This window comes from Idiotropiscis lumnitzeri, chromosome 3 (assembly GCF_059441095.1).
Source record: "Idiotropiscis lumnitzeri isolate Australia: NSW breed Sydney's pygmy pipehorse chromosome 3, RoL_Ilum_1.0, whole genome shotgun sequence".
Taxonomy (NCBI): domain Eukaryota; kingdom Metazoa; phylum Chordata; class Actinopteri; order Syngnathiformes; family Syngnathidae; genus Idiotropiscis; species Idiotropiscis lumnitzeri.
In genome coordinates, this window is record NC_142393.1 from 23,396,591 (window position 1) to 23,419,074 (window position 22,484).

A 22,484-nucleotide genomic window follows, 5' to 3' on the forward strand; every position below is an offset into this window, starting at 1 on the left:
AGAAATAAGACAGTTCGAGACAAGGCATTTTATGGTTTATACAAAACCAGATTTGTACAGAAATGCAAAGGACGAACGTGCCGTGCAAAAGAGCTAGAGGAAGTTGATACACGTAGAGAGGGAAGTGATGAAAACAACTGGCGCTAGAGAGGATGATGCAGAATTTCAATAAAGATGGAAAAACGATGTCGCGCTGTGACGACCCAACACGAAAGAAAATGAAAACTAACCAAAAAAAGCTTTAAGTACGTACTTTAGTGATTTATACTGCCCACTGCTGGTTGGCAGCATGACGTGCACCTGTCATGTCCGAACCAAAGTTCCCGCTCTGCTTTGGGTCATTGTTCTGCTGAAGGATGAGCACTCTCCTCTGCTGCTTTCAGAAATTAACTTCATGATTGGGTCTGGTCAGGATGTTTATGCAAGTGCGGTGTTGTAGCCAAAAAAATATATATATTGGTTTCGCCACAGCACAACACATAACCCAGCAATGGTGTATCAAAGACAGACTTCTCCATAGAACAAAATCAATTTATTCCACAATATAAACTATGCCAAGTCCACACTGAGTATCCTATACCAAGTTACACATTGCCATTTGTACATGTGAGCAGTCTTCTTTCAACCTGCTGCTGCATTTGCGCCCATTCACTTCTGTACATTACACCATTGCTATGGCTGCAACAAGTCACCGGAGATCCATTTGTCAAATTGGACAGAAATTATTGCTCAGATAAATAAAACTATTCTACAAAAATGGCAATAATTATATAAAGAAGAATATACTAAACACCAGATTAAAAAGGGGGTGAAAACCTTGGCTCCAATGTAATTAAATCTTGCTAGGCATGCAATGAGACTTGAGAGAAGAGAATATTAACCCCTGATCAACCATTTATCCTTAACTGGGTGCGTTTGAAGTAAGACTCCTTTGCGTCTATGTAATGGCATCCCATGCAGTACACATCACATCCTGCTTTTTTTTCTCATTTTGACCGCCACAAGTAATTCAAAAGAAGTAAATATATATATAATATGCATGTAAAAATACAAAAAGAAAAAAACTACACAATTATAGTTCTGGACAACAAGTGAAAGAGAAGATAGCACCATTGTTACAAAAGGGTTGGACAAACGGGCCGAGGGTGAGGGCGAGACTGGTGGCACCCAACCACCGTCATTTAGCGGGGATCTCTTCATTCCATCACGTGCGTGTTGCTCAGTGCACATCGGACACATATGTAGTCCTCCTTCTCCGCCATTTCGGCCGTGACACCAACACATACTTGGTGAAACCACTGGTTGCAACTGCCATCACACTGGACCCAATCCACCTGCAGGAAGAGAAAAGAGACAATAATAAAATACATTCATTTTTTTATGCATTTATTCATTTAGTTTAGAGACTTAATTCCCACCTCATTTCCCTCAGGGAGCTGGCATCTCTCTGCAGGACACACAGCCATGTCCTCATCGGACTCGTCAGATAGCGAGATATCAGAACGCGGCGAGGACAAGTTTGAGGATGGCTTGCGCTGTAATTCCTTTTGATTCATCTTCTGTCTTTTGTGAGAATGCTTTCTGTCCCGGGCCCTGCGCTCCCCGTTTAGGGCCAAATGCCTCTTAGCTTTCTTCTCTGGCACTATCAGAGCTTCCCTTGCTTTAGCATCCTGAAAAAGAGAGAGCACAACTTAGAAACCAAGCATTTAGTTTAAAAAAAAAAAAGAAAATACATGTGTTGTTGTTTCTTTCTATTTTTTATATGAAAGTGAAATTGAAAAAGTGACAACAAAATGACAAGATTTTTCACATTTCAATTTTAGGCTTTGATCAAAAAAATCTGTCATGTGATACGTTAATACAAATCGAGGGGAGTCATTTGATGGGTATGCATTTACCTGGTTGAGTTTTTTTCCCTGAGAGTGAAACTGTACATGTTTGTCACAGTCTGCGGATTCGCTTCGTGCTGGAGACATTGCGTGCTGGCTTGTGGCTCTGTCCAGTAACACATGATGCAGGGTCTGGACTTCTGGCAGTGACACCTGCAGAAGGAGCCCTTCCACCATCAGTTCCTCCAGGTCCTGATTCAAGCCTGTCAGACAAATACATAACATCAAACCAGATTACGTTTGCCTTTTCGATACATCCAATCTGCATGAGAGAGGACGACTGACCCTGCAGTGGAATGCATCTCTGCTCTGTATAGAAGACAGTCTGAGAATGATTTGTCTTGTTCCACTCTGGAGTCAAACAAGGGGCCTGCATGAAAATGCCCAAATCACCAACTCTGATCACCAAAAGTGAGACGAAAGCAAACAAAAAGTAGCACAAGAAGACAATGAATGACCTGAGTGTTGTTGTAAGTGTCGGAGGAGTCTGATGCACAACGGGTCAGAATGGGGGGTGTTTCGGCTCCATTTTCCAGTTCTGACAAATGACAAGACTGTAGAATCTGCTGTGCACGACGCTGCCAGTTCACTGTCCTCTCAACCAGGTGGTGCAGCGCGTCCCCTTCCGGAAGTCGAACCCTGATACGCCTCAGGGATGCGAGCAGAGGCTGAACTTTGTTCAGTGGCGGTTTTCTGGATCTCTGACACTGGGGACACAGCCACGGCGGTGTATCGCTGAGGTCTGATTGCTCCCTGACACACACGCTGTGGAACGCATCCCGACAGAGTTCACACTGCAGCATCGCTCCCATGAGCGCCTTCTGACAGATGCACACCTTCAAGTCTGTGCAGTCTGCAGTGGGGAGGAGCTTTGACTCGTTTGCCACTCTCAGATGACAGAAGGCCTCCATCTGCCTGAGCCGCAGCGCCTCTAGAGTTGCATTCTGAAAATGAAGACAAAAGCAGCCAAGAGGCAAACATTTTCTTTTTAAGATTCACATGAGCCCAACAAAATTGCTATTAAAAAAAATACTGTGAGTTATGACGGAGCGAGGATTTGCTAAGTCCAGAGGTCACCAACCTTTTTGTACCTGAGATCTACTTTTTGGGGACCGATACGTGACAACATTTCTTTAGTTGTATTAAATGATATTCATCGATGTGTAGACAGATCATATTAATGACTTCATATAAGTTATCAACAATGATTTACAAGGTAAGACACACAAAAACACATTCAACCCCACAATTTCCATGAATTTATGTTTTCAAATAATTATACAACATTCGTCACATGTGGTATATTTAGAAAAGGCTTGTGGCCTTGGGGGCATGTTGGTGATCCCTGACCAAGTTAATTTAAGGAGAGGCTTCTGGATCCACCTTCATCCTGAGGGCTCGAACAATTAGTCACGTTTTTTCCCCCTCAAACCCTTTTGTAAGCAATCATAAGTCTCCATTGCATTGAAAAATGTCTCACATTGTTTAGGAACATATTACACTGTTGAGAGTTGTACTAACAGGCATATAAAGTTGAATCTGTGACTACAAGAGTTTTTAGTTTTGAACTGTCACCTCGGACGGGGAGACAGTATTGTTGTGACGCGCAACAGCTTCCACCAGATACGCGGAATGAGGAACGCGGAAGAATTAGTCTGAAAAGACCACCACCTCCGCGTTGCACATGTGCTCCTTTTCATTTTGTGGAGAAAGCGCACGTCGCCACAACACTCGCATTAAACTTTGTGCTAATGTGCTTGCATCGCGGAGAAGATTCGCCGGGTGCCTAGTGCCAGAATAACATCATGTAATGTTTTATGTGTGTGGGAGACACAACATTTTAGTATTAGACAACCTCTTAAATTATTAGAAGGATCGTGGCAATATTTGATATCACTTAGCATTTTTGTCCATAAGCTGTAGTAAGCGCCTATGGAAAGGAAGACATTGTGCTCATAAAATTCAAAATACTGGGGCCGATTGTTCTAACATTTGCAGCGGTTGAGGTTGGCAAAAGTAGAGATGTTAGAGATGTTCACATAAAGATTGATCAAGTTTTATGACGTCAAGCAATGTGAAGCTTGCCTACACGAAGCGTCTTGTGGTTACCATGCAGTGGGAAGTAGAAGGTTTGACTAGCTACAAGTTTGCTTCAATACAATACAATAACTTTATTTATAAGCAGCTTCAGACTTTTGTCCAACGTCTTGACAAACTCCACCACCGTTCTTGCCGTGTAGATACTGATACAAATCAGAGCTTTTCAGATTACTAATTGCCTCACGATTGACTTCGAAAAGTAGTTAAACGTTGCCGTACCTTGTCGCTGGCCTCTTTTTTTATATCATGCTCCTACACTGCCATATTAGCAGGAAATGGGATTGAAATGTTTGCTCTAAAAAGCTGCAACAACTGGTGTTTCCACATTGTTAAAGTCTCTGTCATGGAAAGTGGCCTCACACTAACAGTTTCCAAGACCGAATTCGTTCTACCGTAAGTTGCGCACCTACTTCATGCAAAGGCTCACGGGACGTAGGAAAGAGGTATGAAGGAGGACTAAGCGGATTAATGTATGGTGGCAGAGAATTTATCAAAAAAGGTGCAGGACACTATTTGGGAATGCGGATGATGTGCGTAATATGAAAGCTAGCCGCTATTTATTAAGTATCTTAATTGACAAAAGCTTACAACAGTGGCAGAATCCTTGGCCTCTGAAAGTGCTTTCTCCACATCACTGATAGTGTTGAGACTTGGAGTTTTCTTCTTGTTACTTTTAGGTGATTCCTTCCCTTTCTTGGCTTTCCTCTTGGGAGAACCTTCATTTCCAACTTCACATCTTGGACACAAAGCCTGTGATGAAAAACGCAATAGTGAAGCCTCCCATTTTCTTCAGCGCTGTAAGTATTCCGTTGGGGCATGGGTGGAGGAGGGTTTTACCTCAAGTAGGCTATGGGTTGTGTCTTTCTGAAGGAAAATGGAACCAGCTGTTTCCTTCCAGTCTTGTACTTCTGCCATTAAAGACTCAAGTCTGTCTAAGGGCTCCAGGTGGACTTGAATGGCTTGCCCTCGTAGCACCATATCAGATAAGTTGTCCACCATAAGTATGCGCTCATTAGCCTGTAAAACAACATGGTTGTTAGTTAAATTGTACCTACAAGTGCCCATTTCGAGATATTGATGGGGAAACGGAGCAATATTGTCAAGTTTGATAAAAACAGCGCGCCCACAATCCTACTAGTTAATGTGTGACGTCATGTTGTTGTCTGGGCCTTTCCTTGCACCCACCAGTTGCTATTGCGCGATACGCCACATCGTTGTTGTCAGATTGTTGTTTATAAAATGGGGGTATTCTGAGGAAAGGAAATGGGCCAACAGGCACATACATATTTGAGCCAGAATGGTTCTCAGATTCAGAATGTCATAAGAAAACAATACCTTTATAGTCAACTTTTAGAATCCCATTGAGTGCGATATGGACTTCATGTCATCTCTGTGCGATGGCTAACGCGCTGCAAAATGGCCTTGTCTGACAGAGATACGCTTCACTAATGTTCCATCAATTGTATTTAATTTTTTAATGCATCCGAGTATCGTGTTTAATAGTTGTTAATGCCATCTAAGGCCTTAATGTTCACCAAATCCCTTGAATGACTTCTATACAATACAACATTATTGATATAGTGCATTTCCCAACAGCTGGAGCTGTAAAAAGCACTTAACATATGCGGAAAATTAGCAGTAAATTAGAACACAAATATAGAAACATTACATACGAGAAAAAGAGCAGAACAGAGACAAAAGTGTGTCCATACCTGAAGCTCCTCGGCTTCTTGAAGCCACTCTAGAGCTTTCCTGATGGTGTCTTTGAGAAGCAGACAATTAGGGAGGTGGGAGGAGATGCCAGAAACTTCCTCAGCTGCAGCACTCAGCGTCTCAATGGAGTGAGGCGGTCTGATGGGTAAAACAGTAAACAATGATACACTGTCAGTAATATCACTGGACACACATACTTGCATGATAGAATTAATTCTGAGAGCTATTGTTGCGTTGTTTCCAGTCCACATAGTGCATGTTTTGTTCGAAGACAGGTTGGAAAGGTTTTGGACCCCAAATTGTTATATTCAAAAGTAAGAGTACTTCTGTAAAATCTTTTTGTCGTCGTGAATTAAAATGTGTGCACAACCTAACGGGATGAAACTAAAAAAATCAGAGCTTAGCATGGCAACTACACATGGCAAAGGAACATCACTTTGGAAAAATATTGAGTTTAAGCTCTAAGTTAAGATGGAGAGATGCACATTCCTAACAGCCATGCCATTAAAAGCAACTTGTGACAGTAAATGCTGAACAGCACCAGTGGAATGAGGGCGGAACTAAACGTGATGCTCACTTTTTGTTGATCTGGTTGAATATTCTAGCCACAGCTTTTTGCACTAGCTGGAATTAAAATGAAGCAAAATCAGGTGCACTGACGTAGAAAGAAATCATTTACATACAATCAGTGCAAAGACCCAGGGGGAAAGTGAGACATGACTATCACAACAAAGAAATATTTTAAGTACACTTAAGAATGAAGCTACTAATGCGACCTCATGTTTTGGATGTTTTTGCGCCTACATAAATAGATAAGAACACCATGATGTATCGTTTGAACTGTCGCCCTCACCTGGCTTTTAGAAGACTGCTCGCCTTGTCCTCCCAGTGCTCCGAAACCGTCAAAAGCTCCTGAAGGCGTGCCATGGCTTTTTCCACGGATGAGTGCGGTGCCAGGCCCACACCCTGGTCGATGAGCCTTCGCATGGTTTCCAAAGTCAGGGTTGCAGGTTGGATGCTGGCTTGCTCCACCCCTTCCAGCCAGCGGGCCTGTTCTAGCCGCTCCCTCAAGCGTGGCAGCTCAGGCAGGTCCACTTCAAAGTCAAAGCTGACGTTCAACAGGCTCTGTATCTCAGCCACGCTGGGAGCCTCGTCGGCCAGCACCTTCTCGCTGTGCTGCTGGAAGTCTTCGATGCGATTCAAGAGGTCCTTCAAAGAGATGGCAAAACGTACTAAGTGGGGCTCTGAGGGGAAACTGCCCTGATATTAATCTAACTTCACAGAGATCTTCAGGTGGTCAACCCGAGCCTACCTTCAACAAGGGGGCCTGAGTGAGGCTACAGGAAAGGTTATACAGCTGCCTTACAAACGAACTAAGCTCCTCCACAGTCAACTGGCTCCGGGATTTCCCAATGCCACATTGATACCTTGAACAGGTCAAGTCAATCTCGGTACGGTTACTTGATACAGATGGTATTTACGTTTGCTACAACAAAATACCTGGTCTGCCTTTTCCCATTCAACAGCTGCTGCGCCACTGAGGAGCACTTCTCTGCATCTTGGGTGACCAGACGCAGCCGACGCAGCAGATCGTTTTCAGGGAAGTGTTCGGACTCTGATTCAGCAAGAAGAGCGCGAAAAACTGGCAAGCCTGTGGAGAGGACGTGTTACCCACAGGCCAACACATTGAATAATCTTTTTACACATACAATAGTCCATGTTTTTGTTCTTCATCAGTGTTGGTACTGTTGATTTGGATGTGCTAAATGATTTGTGTTTTCTCAACACTTGTGGGCTTACCTTTCTTCTTTTCCAGCTTAGCCTCCAGAGTCTCTGACACACGAGAGGCCCATGCATCATACTGTTCAGCACGCTGCTTCGAGGCATTCATCATGGGTAACAGGTCCTCCAGTGTGTATCTGTAACTACAAGAGGAAATTGAACGTGAAGATTTAATTCAAGAATTCTCTCAGAACCTGAGTTGTCAGCGTGATAATGTCCATCTTAAAATAGCCTGATTTCTTAGCAGTGTGACTTACTTCAGTGTGTAGTTGGTGATCGGGCAGGAGCACAAGTCGTTGATGTGATGCAGACAGACGAGCACTCCTGGGCTACAGGGACAGGTGATGGCAGACAGGTAACAGGTGGTCCGGCACTTGGCACACTGTCGCTCATCATCCTGGAGATGATCGTATTTTGCCTCCTGCGACTGCACTAACCCCTTTAAAAGTGAGGGCCAAACCAGTGGTGAGTGGTTATATGTGAGAGGACATATTTAACAGCGCAAAACTATTATTAATACGTCACCATTTTCGCCACTTTTTCCCTCAGTTCCCGCTCTTCCAGAATCATCATGGCCATGTCTTTGTGGACAGCAGATGCCAAAACCACATCAAGGGTCTCTGCTTTTGCTGCCATGTTGCACACCATCTCGTCATGGGAGAAGACATTGTACCGGTGTAGCGTGCGGTAGTGATTGACACATTGCCTTCCGAGAGACATCTGGAATGATAGAAACACAAGATCACAGTTAATTCTAATTCTAATTAATGTATGACCCCGACGTAAACAGCAAGTTCATGTCAAAAACATCCCGGTGTGTTTAATAAACGCTGCCTCAGATGCTTTGCAACTACAAGGAAATACAGGGTGTCCCAAAAGTCACTAAACATTTGCTTTGTTAGTTTTCATTTCATGAATCATTGGGATGGATGTGAGGCCAACAGAATTTGACAGCTTAGACCTCACAGTTTTTGTAGGCATATCATTCCTTTGAACATGAATTGCTACTTGACTTTAAAGCAGTGTTGCAAAATTGTCGCAAAGCAAGATCAATCTGTCCATGACTGCAGTTAAGTGTCCGTTAAAGAAACGTTATGGTGGTCACACCACTCCAGCGCGTAGTACAATTTATACCATCCCAGGCAAGATCCTCGTTACATGATCTGTCCTAGACAAACAATGCAGAAGAATGCCTGCAACTACCAACAATAAGGAAAACACAGAAGACATTGCACAGTAACAAGTAAAGCTGGGAAAGTCTATTCCGAGCTCTTCACTGGAACTCAGAAAGCTTTAATTTCAGGTTGTTCATAGGCCTCAAGCGGAAGATTATGATGCTCAACAACCTGAAATTGGTACGGGTAATGCTTAATCACGTGCCAAAGCATCCTCTAAATTGAGCTTTGGTGGATCTTGATTTCCAGCAGAGGGCTCCGGATAGGCTGTGGCTTTCTGGGAGTGCCTGCTCCAGGAGTTTGGCATTTTCATCAGTAGTGGTAATAGCGCAGGCCTTCCTGCTGCATGGATTGTCAAAAAGACATCAGTTTTCAAGAACCTCGCCAAGGATAGTGTAAATTATACGACGTGTTGGAGCAATTTGATGAACATAAAGTTTTTTTGAATTGGCAAAACCGCAGATCAACACAGGTACCGGTCAATTACTGAGTCATGGGCAACAAAATAGTATGTTTACAAAAACTGCAACATCTCAGCTGTCAAAGGGTGACTGAATTATATTTGAAACAAAATGGGGGAAAAAGGCAAGTGTATATGGATACAACTGTATATGTGAAGGCTGACCAAATAAATGTCCTGCTTACCCAATCAACAGTGCAGAAGTTGACTGCCTCTGCAAAGTTGAAGCCTTGATTGAAGCCGCTATGGTAGGCTCTCGGGAAGGTGACGACAAATTCACCAGCACATTGGTTTGTTCTATAAATCTGAAGCACAACCCCCCCCCCAAAAAAAATTAGGGTCCATTTTTCATCTTTGTGCTGTGTTGAAGATGTTCAAAATATACCGGAACACCGTGGGCCATCAGGGTGTTTGGGTTCATGATGGTGACCAGCTGGTGCAAGAGGTCAGGCTGAGACTCAAATAGTTCTGGGGCCAGTTTTTTCATCACCTCCTCTAACTGTTCTGCAGCAAACCCAGGAGCTCCATACCAGGTTTTGGGTTCCCCCCTTGAAGTGAATGAAAGAAACATAAACAACATAATGACTTATTTTTATTCTTGTCACAGAAATATCATAAACTCAGTGAGTACCACTCCTTGTAGCATTTGTTTTATACCAGTGGAGGTAGTTGATGGAGTAGCTCCAGTGGTCCTCGATGTGCCAACAAAAGGAGGAGAAACACATGCCAACATAAAGCCACGGCAATGTCATTCCACAGATGTCCGCTGTCACATGCGTGAGGACGGATGGATTCATCATTGCCATGTTGTTGAGGTTCCACCCGCACTTGAGATATTTCTGCATTAGAAGCAACAGATGCAGACCGATACACATGAAATTAGCCATATTCATGAATTCAGATCAATTATTGACCTTGCTTTCTATCTGTCCATTGTTGTGGATGATGTGCACTACATGGTAATCAGTATACCTCATCAGCAGGAGAAACCTTAAACTTTCCATTAGGAATGGGGAATCCGCTCCCAAACTCCTTTGACGCAATATCTGCTCCATATTCAACAGTGACATCCTCCTCGATGGCTCCCACCAAACGCCAGAATTCTTTTTCCACTAGCTCTGTAGGTACCATCTGGAAGATATATGAACAGAACCAATTACAATGTTTGAATAAAAACATCCATTTATTTTTGTATAAACCAAATTCTACTTACATGAACTGGCATGTTGAAATAATCTGATTTGAATGCATCTGCCATTTGCCCAAAAGCACGCAAGGAGTAGTCCCTGAAAGCCTGTTCGAAGCCGAACGCTTCATGTGGCTTGCTACATTCCTAAAAAAAGACAATGCATTCAGTACATTTTGCGCTGGTTTATTCAGTGTTATTGTTATTGTTCACCTGAGCCAGACACTTGGGGCACCTCCAGTCTCCCCTGGGGACATCAGTCAGAGGGGGGATGAGACAGAAGGTATGGTAGCTGTCATCACAACCGTCACATAGCAACAAGCGGTCTTCATCTCCCCCACTGCCACAAACCAGACACACAACCAGATCCACCTAGAGATAGTGTGGTTGTTAAAACATGTTCCAAAAATTTCCCTTTTTTTCTATCTGCTAGAGAAAAAAAATCTGATTCGTCATTGCAACAGTCTTGTTATATATATAGTCTGCATTGTTCTTAGCTGGGTTATAAATATGCATGATTTAGTTTTTGTATTCTTCTGTATGCTTTCAATGAATTAGATTAAAAGTCCTCAATAATGACTTGATAACAGACCAAAATTAAGTATTTTGCAGTTTCATTTTTTGTTGTTGGGTGAACTGAACAGAAGAGCATAAAACTGAAGGAACTTTTATCATACATTGGCAAAGAATGAATGTTTGCACTCACTGGATTTGGAGGAACAGGTGGGATGTATTTTTTGTAGCGTTGCTTGAATTTGTCCTCCTCAATTACTGGTTCCTTGATTTCGACTGGCTCTTGTTTTACTTGAATGGGAGTCTCTTTCTCTGCAAGACAGCCAAGAGTGACACATCAGTTGCCGTGGTGTTTCAAAACAAACTAGTGAATCGGATGCACTAATGCGGACGCATACCTGGTTCAGGTTTGGCAACAAAAGAGCCCATCCGCCTCCTCAAGTTCGGACGATTCTCACCTGGCTCGCCTGGTTCAGTCTTCACACAAACATACTACGGGAAAAGGTGACAATGTGGGTCATTTCAATCAACCAAATGTCACTGCAACAGTGGCAGTAAAACATCTTTGCATCCCTGTTCAAATGCCAGGTTGTTGTGTTGTAAAACATGAGACAGATTCTTTTTTACTTGACATATTTCACTATTAATGGTGTTGTGGTAAAACTTCATATTTATTAAGTACATTGTATGACAAAAAATGTCACACAAGCAGGTGGGACTTGAATAACTTGAATACATACTGTGATACAATCCATGTTTTCTTTACCTTTTTTTTGTGGGACATATGTTATTGAAGCTAGATAATATTCTATCGACAGCACATAGTATGCAACAAATCAATTATGACATTCAACAGCAGTGTTGCTCTTTTAGAGGCAGAATTGCATGTTTGATTTAAATTTGTATATTTCAGTTTTTATGTTGTTTTCATTTCACATGTATTTATTAATTCAGGTTTATTTTTGTTAGTATTTTTTATTGCAGCTCTTGTCTGTTTACTGTTAATAAAGGTTGTCAAAGCATTTTGGATGGGGCGATATGGGCTGTTAGGTCAGGGGCGGCCGGCGCCCAATGAATCTGAAGATGAACTTTTTAGCCATAATTCCAAAGTGTGTGCTTGGCACAAGCACAACACTGCGTAATACCACAAAAAAAAAAAAAACACCATCATACGCCGGTGAAGCATGATGGTGGCAGCATTATGCTAAATTTGACTCTTCAGATGGAACTGGGGCTTTAATCCAGGTGGAGGGTATTATGAACAATTCCAAAATGAGTGGAACCACTAGTTCCGAATACTCCTTTTTATATTCAATTCAGGATCCGTACAAAATTTTTGTAAGAAAAATGACCTCTGTTTATGGACAATTTTTCATATGTGAACGGTCATGGCATTGACGAGCGGCTGGATCTATGTTGTAATTCTTCTCGGGTTGTGTAACCATCATTGGCAACATTCATAACTCCTTGCTGTGTTCTGAAAACTAAAAGTGGGTTCTATTTATTTTTAATCATATAAACTGGTAAAAGAAAAAAAGTTAACTATAACTCAATTTTGGGGCCGTAACTGATTAATATGTATTAATAATGAATTCATAATAATAATGCCTCGATTTATGAATGCTTCAAGTTACAAACGGGCTCAGGGAGCCTATTAAGTTTGTGACTATTGGTTCCACAGTATTTAGTTTGCTTTAATTCTTTAACATCACAAAAGCTCCCATTTTAACGGGTGTTTAGACTTTTTATATCCACTGTATGTTATGTGGCGAGTGCTGGGATATGTACTTCAGTGAGCATCCCCCACCTCATATTTCATGCGTTTGCCCCTGCGAGCGCTAGGGCAAGAATTAGGTGGCTGGATGGGCTGCCTTTGAAGGGGCTCCGGCAGTTTGGGCTCCTTGGTGTCGACTTCATCCATACTTACTGCACTCTCCTCTGGCTCAGGGTGGACTGGCTTTTGAACACACTAACGCAAAAACATGCATGTTAAAATTTAAATTGAGCAGTAAGTGACCAGATTTGGGTTCATAAACAGAAATTAATAGAATGCCGCTTATATGGCTGGTAAGGGGCAATAAAAATGTCGCCACAGCAGCAATCTGCATTAAATTCAAATTATACAACTCATTATGGCATTAATGTCAGATTTATTTTGGCCTTTTGTTTGTTTGAATTACTCTTTCATCAAGTGGGGTTTTAAAAATAAAAAACCCTCACTACAACAAAATTAAATTAACATGAAATCCATGGCCATTTTGAATGTATGCAAACGGTTGACCACAACTGTGTCACCTTTTTTCCATCAAAAGTGATTTGTACCAATAGTAAGTTGTTGACAGGCTCAGGGACACAGCAACAGTGCAAATTAAATGTAACTTCAGCAGTCAAAAGAAATAAAGGTCAAAAGTAGGATGTAGTTAGCATGCAAGAAAAACAAAACAGCAACATGCCAACCCAGTTGAGACCAAATTTCAGAGGAGGCGGCAGTGTCAAGGTGAAGAAAGGAAAAATTGAACAGTGATTCCCAACCAGGTTACTGTGGTAAATGTTCCAATTTCACTTCATTGGTCAGAAAGTTATAATTACTTACAAAATACAATTGTATATTTGTTCTTCTATCTATCTATGCCAACAAGGAATATAAAAACAAGAAGAACAAATACATATAGGTAGTTTTCACTGATAGCAGAAGGAACAATGAAACTGTATTTTCCTGCTGCCGATCACACAACAGTATAAATTGTGTTTTCCTTCCAATATATCAGCTTTGTGTTCGATTAAAGAGGCTCAGATTTTACACCGAGTACATCAATTTGTGAATAAATTATGACGTGATCATCGGTTTAGCATTCATACTTTTTGTAAGATTTTTGTTTGGTGGTGTATGACAATTTTACAAATGCAAAATGGGTGCCTTGCTCATTAAAAGTTGGGAAACACTGGAATAGACGACATTATGTTAAACTGAATCATTATGAATGTTTTTTTCCTCTGACAAAAATATTGATTTGAGATATTACACAATTTTACGAGTTAAAATGGTAAATAATGTCAAGTTATAAAAAACATTGGTTCTATGTGCAATACTAGAAAAACAGCATAAAATCCAGCCAGAAATAAACATGCATGTTGTTAATTGTAAGATGTTTGGTTCACTGTGGCGCACACATACCTTTTCAAGCTCAGGATCAGCCTCCAAACGCATCAGTTTGGAAGCTGCCTCTGGAGTCTGAGGCAAGAGAGAGCTGATGTGATTCAACTATTTAGAACGACCTGCACTTAGAGGTCATGGGGTACCAATCCAGAGCTCTCTTGCAATACAACAGATTTTTTTTTTAAAGATTCAAATGAGCACTTTATGACTAGGCGCCATTTCACAATGTCAATGGGGTGAAACAAAAAACTAAGCTGTCAGTCAAACACTATCATACACATCCCATTAACACATTTTGTTTTGGACAAACACAGAGGCATATTCAGTGGTAACTTGAGACACGAGTGACCTGACTTTTTTGAGATTTTCAAAAATTTGAGATACGAGTGCTGTGTGATGGAGTGAGCTCAACTCAATTCACAACAAGTGTGCCAGATTGAAATTCTTCCAAATAAATGCTTTAAGCTGTTTAAAATAAAAAATAAATCTCGAATTTTTTTATCTTGGGTCTGTTCTGTTTTAATTAGCCAAGTTTTTGCCGTGTTAAAGGGCACTGTTTTAACAATCTGTTTGTGTACCTTTATGTGCATTCACTGTACAAAGTTGTTTTGTACATGCAGTAAACAACCTTTTTTTTTTTCAACATAGAGAACTGCGACTTATGCCCTGGTACGGCTTGTATATCGTTTCTGGGGGTTTCTAATGGACACTTTTCTCCTTTACTTTTGGTGATTAATATTCTCTTGGGGTACCAAAATTGTTGTATGTGACTCAGTAACTGTATCATATTACGACAATATCCTGTTATACTAGTTTATTACTGGCTAAATATATTAGAGTAACACATTACTTTTGTATCACTTACTTTTTTAATGCATTACCCCCCTCAACACTGGTTATTACGGCATGATTTATTTATTATATTATTATTTTATTATTTATTAAATTAAATTCAATTCAAAAATAATTCCCGAATGTTTTTTTATTGGTATTTATGAGATGGCAAAACGCAGTTGCGACATTTCAATTTATTTTAGTAAGGCAAAGTTATTTGAGATACAAAGCGTTTAGTGCTACGAGCGTGATCACAGAACGAATTAAACGTGTATCTCAAGGCACCACAGTGCTGTATCAGATCTAGTGGGGGAAAAAAACAAAAAAACAACGTTGTTATATTGACGTGAGGTGTATCTCACCAGCAGATTTGCGCCACTTTGAAAGAGATTGTAGGGGTAGAGGGTTTTCTCATAATGCCCTCGCAGGTGTGAGCCAATAGCTTTCCCAGGGGCAAAGCCCATTTGCATCGCAATCTTGGTCCATCGTCTGTCCCGACAGACAATGTCGAATCCGCCCTCCTCCGCTACTAACTGTAATGGCGACACGACAGTGCGGGAAGGTTAGTTAGGCAATTAAAACAATTATAATTGGCCAGGTTGTATAACACCAACCTTGTTTAGCTGGTACAAATCCAAAATTTTCCTCTCCACATGGGGAATCTTCAGGGAACATCCCTGCAAATCCCAGAATTTGGCAATTTGGTCCAAAAAGTTGAGCTTTACTCTTGTCTGTGCCTGGGATGGAATACACAATCATTTGTGACAAAAACGACAGGAAACTGAGGCAGACAAAGTAGTTCCGGCTTTTGGGATTGGCTCCAGCATGCTGGCAAACCTTTGAATTTAACATTCGGAGAGTTAAAAATAGATTATAGGATTAAATATAGACATTTTTATTCAGTTTTTTTTCCCATTTTAATTAACAGGTAACATTTTACGAACCCAGTCACTATTTTCAGTTGTCAAACAAGATTATTACTAGTTTCTTTTCATGTGTGGATACAATTAGTTATTACCCAAAAGAGTGTGTGAAAAACACAACAAATGCTAACTTTATTACAGCAAATATCTGAGCAATCAACACGCACCTCTAGTTCATTGAGCCTCTGGATCCGAGGAACAAAGTGAAGTCTGTCAACATCGCAAGCAAATGGAGGCTGCCAACCCTGAAGAGCAACAGAATATCAGTACATGAGCCTTTGTCTGGATGTAGGAGGCTTGTTATGTTGGGGGCCAGAGTCTATTTTTCCTAAATCCTGCCTCTGTGGAATGTTGACTTTCCTTTATAAATTCTTCACTCTTGACGGCAACACATTTTCAAAACGATTTTATCTAACTTGACATGAAAGGACTTTGACATGGAAAGTCCTGATAGACTTCAGGTTGTAACCCAAGCATACCAAAAAGCCAAATTTGAAGAGTTTCTTTACACAGCTGAGCGTCGACTCTTTCCTCACAAAAGGGGAGGCCCAAGTTTTTGTTACAAGTCAAAAGCATACATCCCCCCACTGGCACACAAAATGGCCAGATGGAAGACTCAGTCAGTCACTAGGCCATCTTACCACAAAGCCAACATGGAGGACAACACCCAACAAGACTGGCTCTAGAGTCGTGCATGGACAGTTGCGAACTGTCTAGGTTTTAAAATCTGGATAGATGCGCCTCCATTTTAAACTACAGTTACTGTTTAGTTTTTTTTTAATACATCTTTTACATAACCTGCTGTACATGTTCTGTTGCCATTCGATCACTTTGTAAAGTCCATTATTAACACTGGACAGCATCTATATACAGCCACTGTTGTACACATTAATATAAGGTGAAAATTGATGACAAGTGTTGTATGACACGCTGACCACAGCGTGATGCTCTTCAGCAATTAACGTTAGATAATCCACACAGACTTGAGGGCACAAATGATAGACAAAAAATATGTGCTTTACGATTATTTTTGCCGTTGACCGCACAAGGATGTCTTCCGCATATCCACCTATGACAACAGCACCGTGTGCTACATCATGACAGCTTCTGCTAGTTAGCATTAGCTTTTTAGCTCAACGACTCAGTGGCCGGAGCACCTAGGCTTTGTTGACACACGGCCAACAACAACAACACAATCGCACTCGGGACACGTTGTTGGACGTATGAAGCGTCCGAGGTGGACGAAAGCGGGATGCTCGCGACGCCACTGACGGCGGAAATTAAGCAGAGAACCGCAGCTGCACAAAGAATGAACCTAGCCGTTCATCCGCCATGTTGAGCAGTCCCTTTAAATCCCTCGCTGCTTCATCTCCAACAAGCGTAGCGACCAAACGAGCATCCGCGTCAAAGGGGCGTTTAAACAACCGCAAACGCACTCACCTGAGGTGGCCGCACTTTGCAAATTCCCGTTTTCTCGGCGATGGGACGGATCTTATTGATGAAGGAATAGGGATCTGCAAATTCTTCCCAACTGGGCTCGAACACCGGGCACTCCGGGGGCGGCTTGAACTCGGCCGACCGAGGCTGGCTCATCTTTTCGGACAGGACGGGTCAGGTCAAGGTGTCGGGCAAGGGGGCTCCGTGTGAGGGGGGTGTTTTATTCCGTTCTTAACCGTCAGGCCCGGTGGCAGCCAGTCGACATCAACACGAGATGAGGCAGCTGACATGCACACGCGTCCACACGCACGCACATCCACGCACTGTGAAGAGAATGTTCCAAGGCAGTGAACACGTCCGCTCAAAAAACTAGACACCAATTTGCTCTCAATGTCCTCATGGTTTTACCTCAATGTTGAAACCATCTGAAATTATCCACATTCACTTCTGTTACCCCTCAAACCTCAACAGCCTAGTGGGGATATAAAAGTGTTTGTCTTTTTTAATAGCTTTGAAAAAAAAAACATCATCAACAACCGAATACACAACGTCCAAGAATACCTGATGGCTTCTGTCTTTTTGCAGATTTCCCCTTATTGTTCACTCTAGTATTTGAGGAGTAACTGTCCACTCACTTTACCTACAGGTATGTTGCTGTGATGTATTCTTCAAAAAGACACATTGGGGCTTATTTATTGCATTACTCTAACATATTAAAACTACGCATATATATATATATATATATATATATATATATATATATATATATATATATATATATATATATATATATATATATATATATATATATTTATATATATATTAAACGCGTTTACGTATACTGTTTGACGGCCAAAATACAAACTGTGCTTATTCTCACCACGTTATGACATACATTAAGTGTCGAAAACGCGGTTGTTCTGAATGGTAAATTATAACAAACAAATGTGTGTCACATAATTTTGTTCTTTGTGGATTGTTTTCTGTTTATACCTCCGCGGATGAATATGTTTCAAGTGACACCTTAAGCTTAAGGGATGCCGGACCTATTTTTTCCTAAATAGACGCTACCATTGGAGGATCTAGTTCACACGTTTCTTAACGTCAAACTCACTATTCATTACCCAACCATAACAATGTATATAATAATGGTCAAATCCTAAGTTGTTCTGATTTTCTCACTGAAAAAGGTTTTCCTATTTAATTTCAGGAATTTCACTGTAATTAAATCAATCATTGGAGGAATAATAGAATTAAAGAAGCTACAAAAAAAGAGCAACCAGTTAGGGGAGGATAAAGTTTAACTTGACAGCTAGAATGTGGACCCGGTTTGGGCTGGCATGGCCACTTTTGAGCGACTCGTAGTCATAGCCATAAGAGCATTTATGTCATTTACAGAAGGCGGATGAGCAAGTGGATGAAAAAAGTCAGACCCCATAGCCATCAGATGGACAGGAACTTCACACAAGCACAACGTCTTTAGAGTGCCTCTTTGCCACAGCGTGGATGACTCATTTCAGGAAGCTTTCGGTGGATACATTTTCGCAACTCAAACATGGAGGGATGTATCGGCATAAAAAAGATGCTACACAAAGTACCATGAAATTTTCCAGGTCATAGTAGCAGTATTTTGATTGACAGCTGAACTTTGTGTGGGGTGTGGTTTCAGTGCATTTAATGGACATGCCCACGGTGGTTGAGAGCGGAGATAAAGGCTTGATTTTTCATGATTCTGAAGCTTCATTTGAAATGCTAGTCGATTTTTTTTTTTCGTAATTTAAATTTGCAGGGTTAAACGACACTCCTTCTGGTGTGTCAAATTTGGATTGGATGGATTTTCCCCTTTCCAAGGTCTTTAAAAAAGAGATTTCAGCCAAAACGCATTTTAATTGAATTGAAATCAAACTAATCTTTTTCAGAATAGTGCAATCAGGAAACAAAACAGCAATGGAGAAAATATTTAGCTAAATGCCACAACTGTAAGAACAGTTAATTGTCATGCTAATAGACTTCACATACACATCAAGCAATAGAGAAAAATATATTTTTCTTCTCAAAAAAAACAAATAAAAGCAAGGTTTATACACTCTTTTCAACTCAGTAGAGGTCCACACAAGTTCAAAATTCTCAATCCTCGTCATCATTATCAGAATCAGCACCGGTGTGTTCCAGCTCCTTGTAATCCCTCTCCAGACACGCCAGGTCATCTTTGGCCTTGGCAAACTCTCTCTTCCATGCTCTCGCCCACATACCTGTGCACAAAGGCCCATTTGGCATACATCAGGTCAAACTTGTGGTCAAGACAAGACCAGGCTTCAGCGATGGTGGTGGTATTGCTCACCATGCATGCTGGACTTTAGCCAAGTCTCCTCCAGGAACTGCAGTTGGAGACTGTTGATTGATGCCAACCTTTTAAAATGAAAATAAAAATTAATTTTAGTTATAGATGCCTTTTCTGGCTTCTCAAGGATACCGCACAAGCATATTAAAAAATTACCCAATCAGTACAATAAACATAAGAAACAGAACATGAACATCATCAAAATCATGAAGGGGCAGACAAGAACCTGAGAGAGAAAAAGATAATGGCAGTATAAAGGACATCAGGACTACAATATTAATGGCTTGAGAGAGATTCAGGATTTTGAATTGCCCCAATACCCAGCCAAGATGGGAGCCAGGAAGGGTATCCTGCGTTTAAACTGTGACCCCAAAAATATTTGCATGACTTGTGCGCCGACCCCTGACTGGGAAACATAAAAGTCACAACTAATTTGTAGGGATGACCAAACGTGAGAGAATTGCAATATTCCAGGCCAGATGTAACAAGTCTATGAACTAAGACAGCAGCGGTATGGTGAGGGTGAGTGAAGAATGGCCAGGAATGCTTTAAGTTATTACACACAATGAGTGAGATTGCTTCAACCATGCCCTTTATGCAACTAGTCATTTGCCCTGCCGCCCCCCCCCTGACATCTGGATTTGGGCCTGTTTTACTGCCATTTCTCCTCCCTCCATTTGCGATCCCTTCTCAAGGTTTCTTCCTTTGTTTCCCCTGAATGGGTTTTCTCCGAGTTTTCCCTTGCCTGAATGTGGGCGGCGGGGCTATAAAGCCTTTTGGGCTGTTGCGATCACAGGCTATCATACTAAACTTGACTAAGCAGACGGGAGTGTGTTGTCCTGTGTGTTGAAGTAGCTCAAGTTTGACCTCTTTACAGTATTATGTTAACAGACTGACGCTCCATCAGCAGGGAAGTGAAGCCAGCGCCGGTTCCCCCACCAAAGCTGTGGAAAACCAGGAAGCCCTGCAGACCTGTGCACTGGTCTGTCTGAAGAGAGGTACAAAAAGAGTCAACTGAGAGGAAGTGTCTCACGATGGTGGATGTTGCAGGACATGTTGAATACAATTTGGATAACTGACCATTTTACGAAAACGCTCCATGACTCCATTGATGAGTTCTTTACCGACTGTGTAATGACCACGGGCGTAGTTGATGGCTGCGTCTTCTTTTCCAGACATCAGCTGCTCTGGGTGGAAAAGATCCATAAACTTTCCCACTCTCACCTCATCTAAAAAAAAAGAGAGAGAAATCATTTTCAACTTCATGTCATTTTTCAGAAACAAGACGATAGATGTACTGCAACATATTGTATTACGTTGTACAATTTTTAACCATAACATGTTTTATTGATCATACCTTTGTTGCTTGATATCCTATTGTGACAGTGTTTTTGGGGTCTTTAAGTGGAGACTTAAGATGACTTAAATCATCTCTCAATTCCGTCGGTATCACATCACAATATGATAAATGATCAACACGACACAAAAAACGAAATGTAACGGTATGCAATCATGCCACATATCTGGAGCAGTTTGCAATCAATATTTGTCTAATAGCATGAAAAAAATCACAAACAACGTGAATAAATTGCATTATACACCAGAGATGTTGACTAATAATAATATTCCATCCATCCATTGTCTGTTCTGCTTCTCATCACATGGGTTGCGGACATGCTGTACCACAACCCATCTGTCCTCGGGCAGTAGCTGGGGTACACCCTGGACTGGTTGCCAGCCAATCACAGGGAGCTCTTGATTAACTGGGGGATCTAAATTGTGAGGCCAAAAGAACAAGATAACAAATACAAGCGGCCAAAATGAGTTTCCTCTGCAGGTTTTACGCTCTCTCCCTTAGAGATAGGGTGAGAAGCTCCATCATCGGACAAGTGTTCACAGTAGTGGTGCTGATAATAGTGTTTAGGGCCCGACTACCCACCACTGTTTGATCCTGTAGTTTACTCTTTCCATGTTGTCCCATATTGTATAGTACCATATCATACGTTATGACAACACATCCAGTGGTGTTCATATCATCAAGCACCCCTCACTGACCCTTGTGGGCTCCAGATCGACGTACAACGCTCTTGGAACGTGATGCCCAGAACTCCCAGTAGAATGTGTTGAAGGGGTCTTCGCGAGGGTTTTGTACCGCAGGTTCTTCCTGACAGGTTCCATCAGGGTTATTGCCGTGCTCGAGGCAGAAGAGCTCCCCACAGGCTTTTCCTGTCTGGACACCTGCTTGGCCCACATGAATGGAGATACACTCACGCTGTGAATTTAAGGAAACTACAGAGGGTAATTAACAAGTGCAATGTTACGTTTCTTTGTCCCAAAATGAAGCAGCAGTATTAACAGTATATTATGTTACAAAATATATTTTATAATTTCAATGGCACTCCATATAAAACATTTCATTTTATAGCATTTTTGCTATTTTAGGTTATAAGTCATGTCAAAAAGCATGACAGGCTCACACTGGCAATTTATTGCATCTCCCGCAGCTATTTCCAGCAGTCATGTCTCAACATGTTGAGAATTTCAGCTTTGTTTTGCCTGTAAGACAAACGTGTCTCTTAAGTGACACTTGTGAAAGACAGGGAAATTCAAGTGTGGACAGTACGCAACACACACACACACAGAAAATGACCAAATTAGTTTCCAGCAGCAATCTTTCAATTTACTTTGAGTATGCAGTTGTAAACTCATTGTCGCTATTGATGATTGTCACACACCAATTTGAATAAAAAATCATCGTAAACCATTTTCCTTTTGCAAATTTGTTTTCAATAAATGGATATAATCTGCCATTGCATGCATTTCAAGTATTTGTATTAAGTTTATTTTGTCTTCTTATTAATTGTGCATTTCTAGTGATACATCAGGAAAAAAGAAAACTAATTTTGCCTTGGGAAAATAGTCTTCAAATGATTTTTCCTCACCATATCTTTGTCAAAGGAGCAGCCAAGTTATT

The 22,484-nt window shown here is 41.3% G+C and overlaps 2 protein-coding genes across 3 annotated transcripts; both read right to left on the bottom strand.

Moving 5' to 3' along the window:
* Positions 1-8: 8 nt before the first annotated feature.
* Positions 9-17,514, bottom strand: kdm5bb (lysine demethylase 5Bb). 2 transcript variants are annotated; one of them, XM_088291237.1, is made up of 28 exons: positions 17,173-17,514; positions 15,900-15,977; positions 15,424-15,546; positions 15,172-15,342; positions 13,994-14,050; positions 12,626-12,787; positions 11,217-11,310; positions 11,012-11,130; positions 10,519-10,677; positions 10,333-10,452; positions 10,092-10,250; positions 9,777-9,958; positions 9,505-9,667; positions 9,305-9,424; positions 8,010-8,204; positions 7,742-7,923; positions 7,503-7,627; positions 7,203-7,353; positions 7,015-7,129; positions 6,556-6,911; positions 5,702-5,840; positions 4,827-5,006; positions 4,578-4,739; positions 2,348-2,833; positions 2,175-2,259; positions 1,899-2,092; positions 1,419-1,670; positions 9-1,334 (listed from the first exon to the last, which is right to left on the bottom strand). In XM_088291237.1, exons 1-28 carry the CDS (start codon positions 17,323-17,325, stop codon positions 1,197-1,199), a joined length of 4,620 nt encoding a protein of 1,539 aa, XP_088147363.1. In that variant the 5' UTR covers positions 17,326-17,514; the 3' UTR covers positions 9-1,196. The 2 variants fall into 2 exon arrangements, with proteins under 2 accessions (XP_088147363.1, XP_088147364.1); XM_088291238.1 differs by lacking the exon at positions 13,994-14,050.
* A 1,782-nt stretch (positions 17,515-19,296) lies between these two features.
* On the bottom strand, positions 19,297-22,219 carry tuba5 (tubulin alpha 5). The gene is given in 8 exon segments (XM_088289737.1): positions 19,297-19,421; positions 19,511-19,578; positions 20,256-20,389; positions 20,391-20,498; positions 20,591-20,739; positions 21,562-21,617; positions 21,619-21,799; positions 22,195-22,219. Coding segments are annotated over 8 exon segments (846 nt in total).
* Positions 22,220-22,484: the final 265 nt, after the last annotated feature.

Bases quoted from the DNA above. Each gene is read 5' to 3' on its own strand.
- kdm5bb (XM_088291237.1), bottom strand. From the start codon at position 17,325: ATGAGCCAGCCTCGGTCGGCCGAGTTCAAGCCGCCCCCGGAGTGCCCG. The intron at 12,788-13,993 runs GTATGTGTGCGC...TTTTTGCGTTAG, and splicing joins CTGATCCTGAGCTTGAAAAG to TGTGTTCAAAAGCCAGTCCA. The intron at 2,093-2,174 runs GTCAGTCGTCCT...TTTGTCTGACAG, and splicing joins GAGATGCATTCCACTGCAGG to GCTTGAATCAGGACCTGGAG.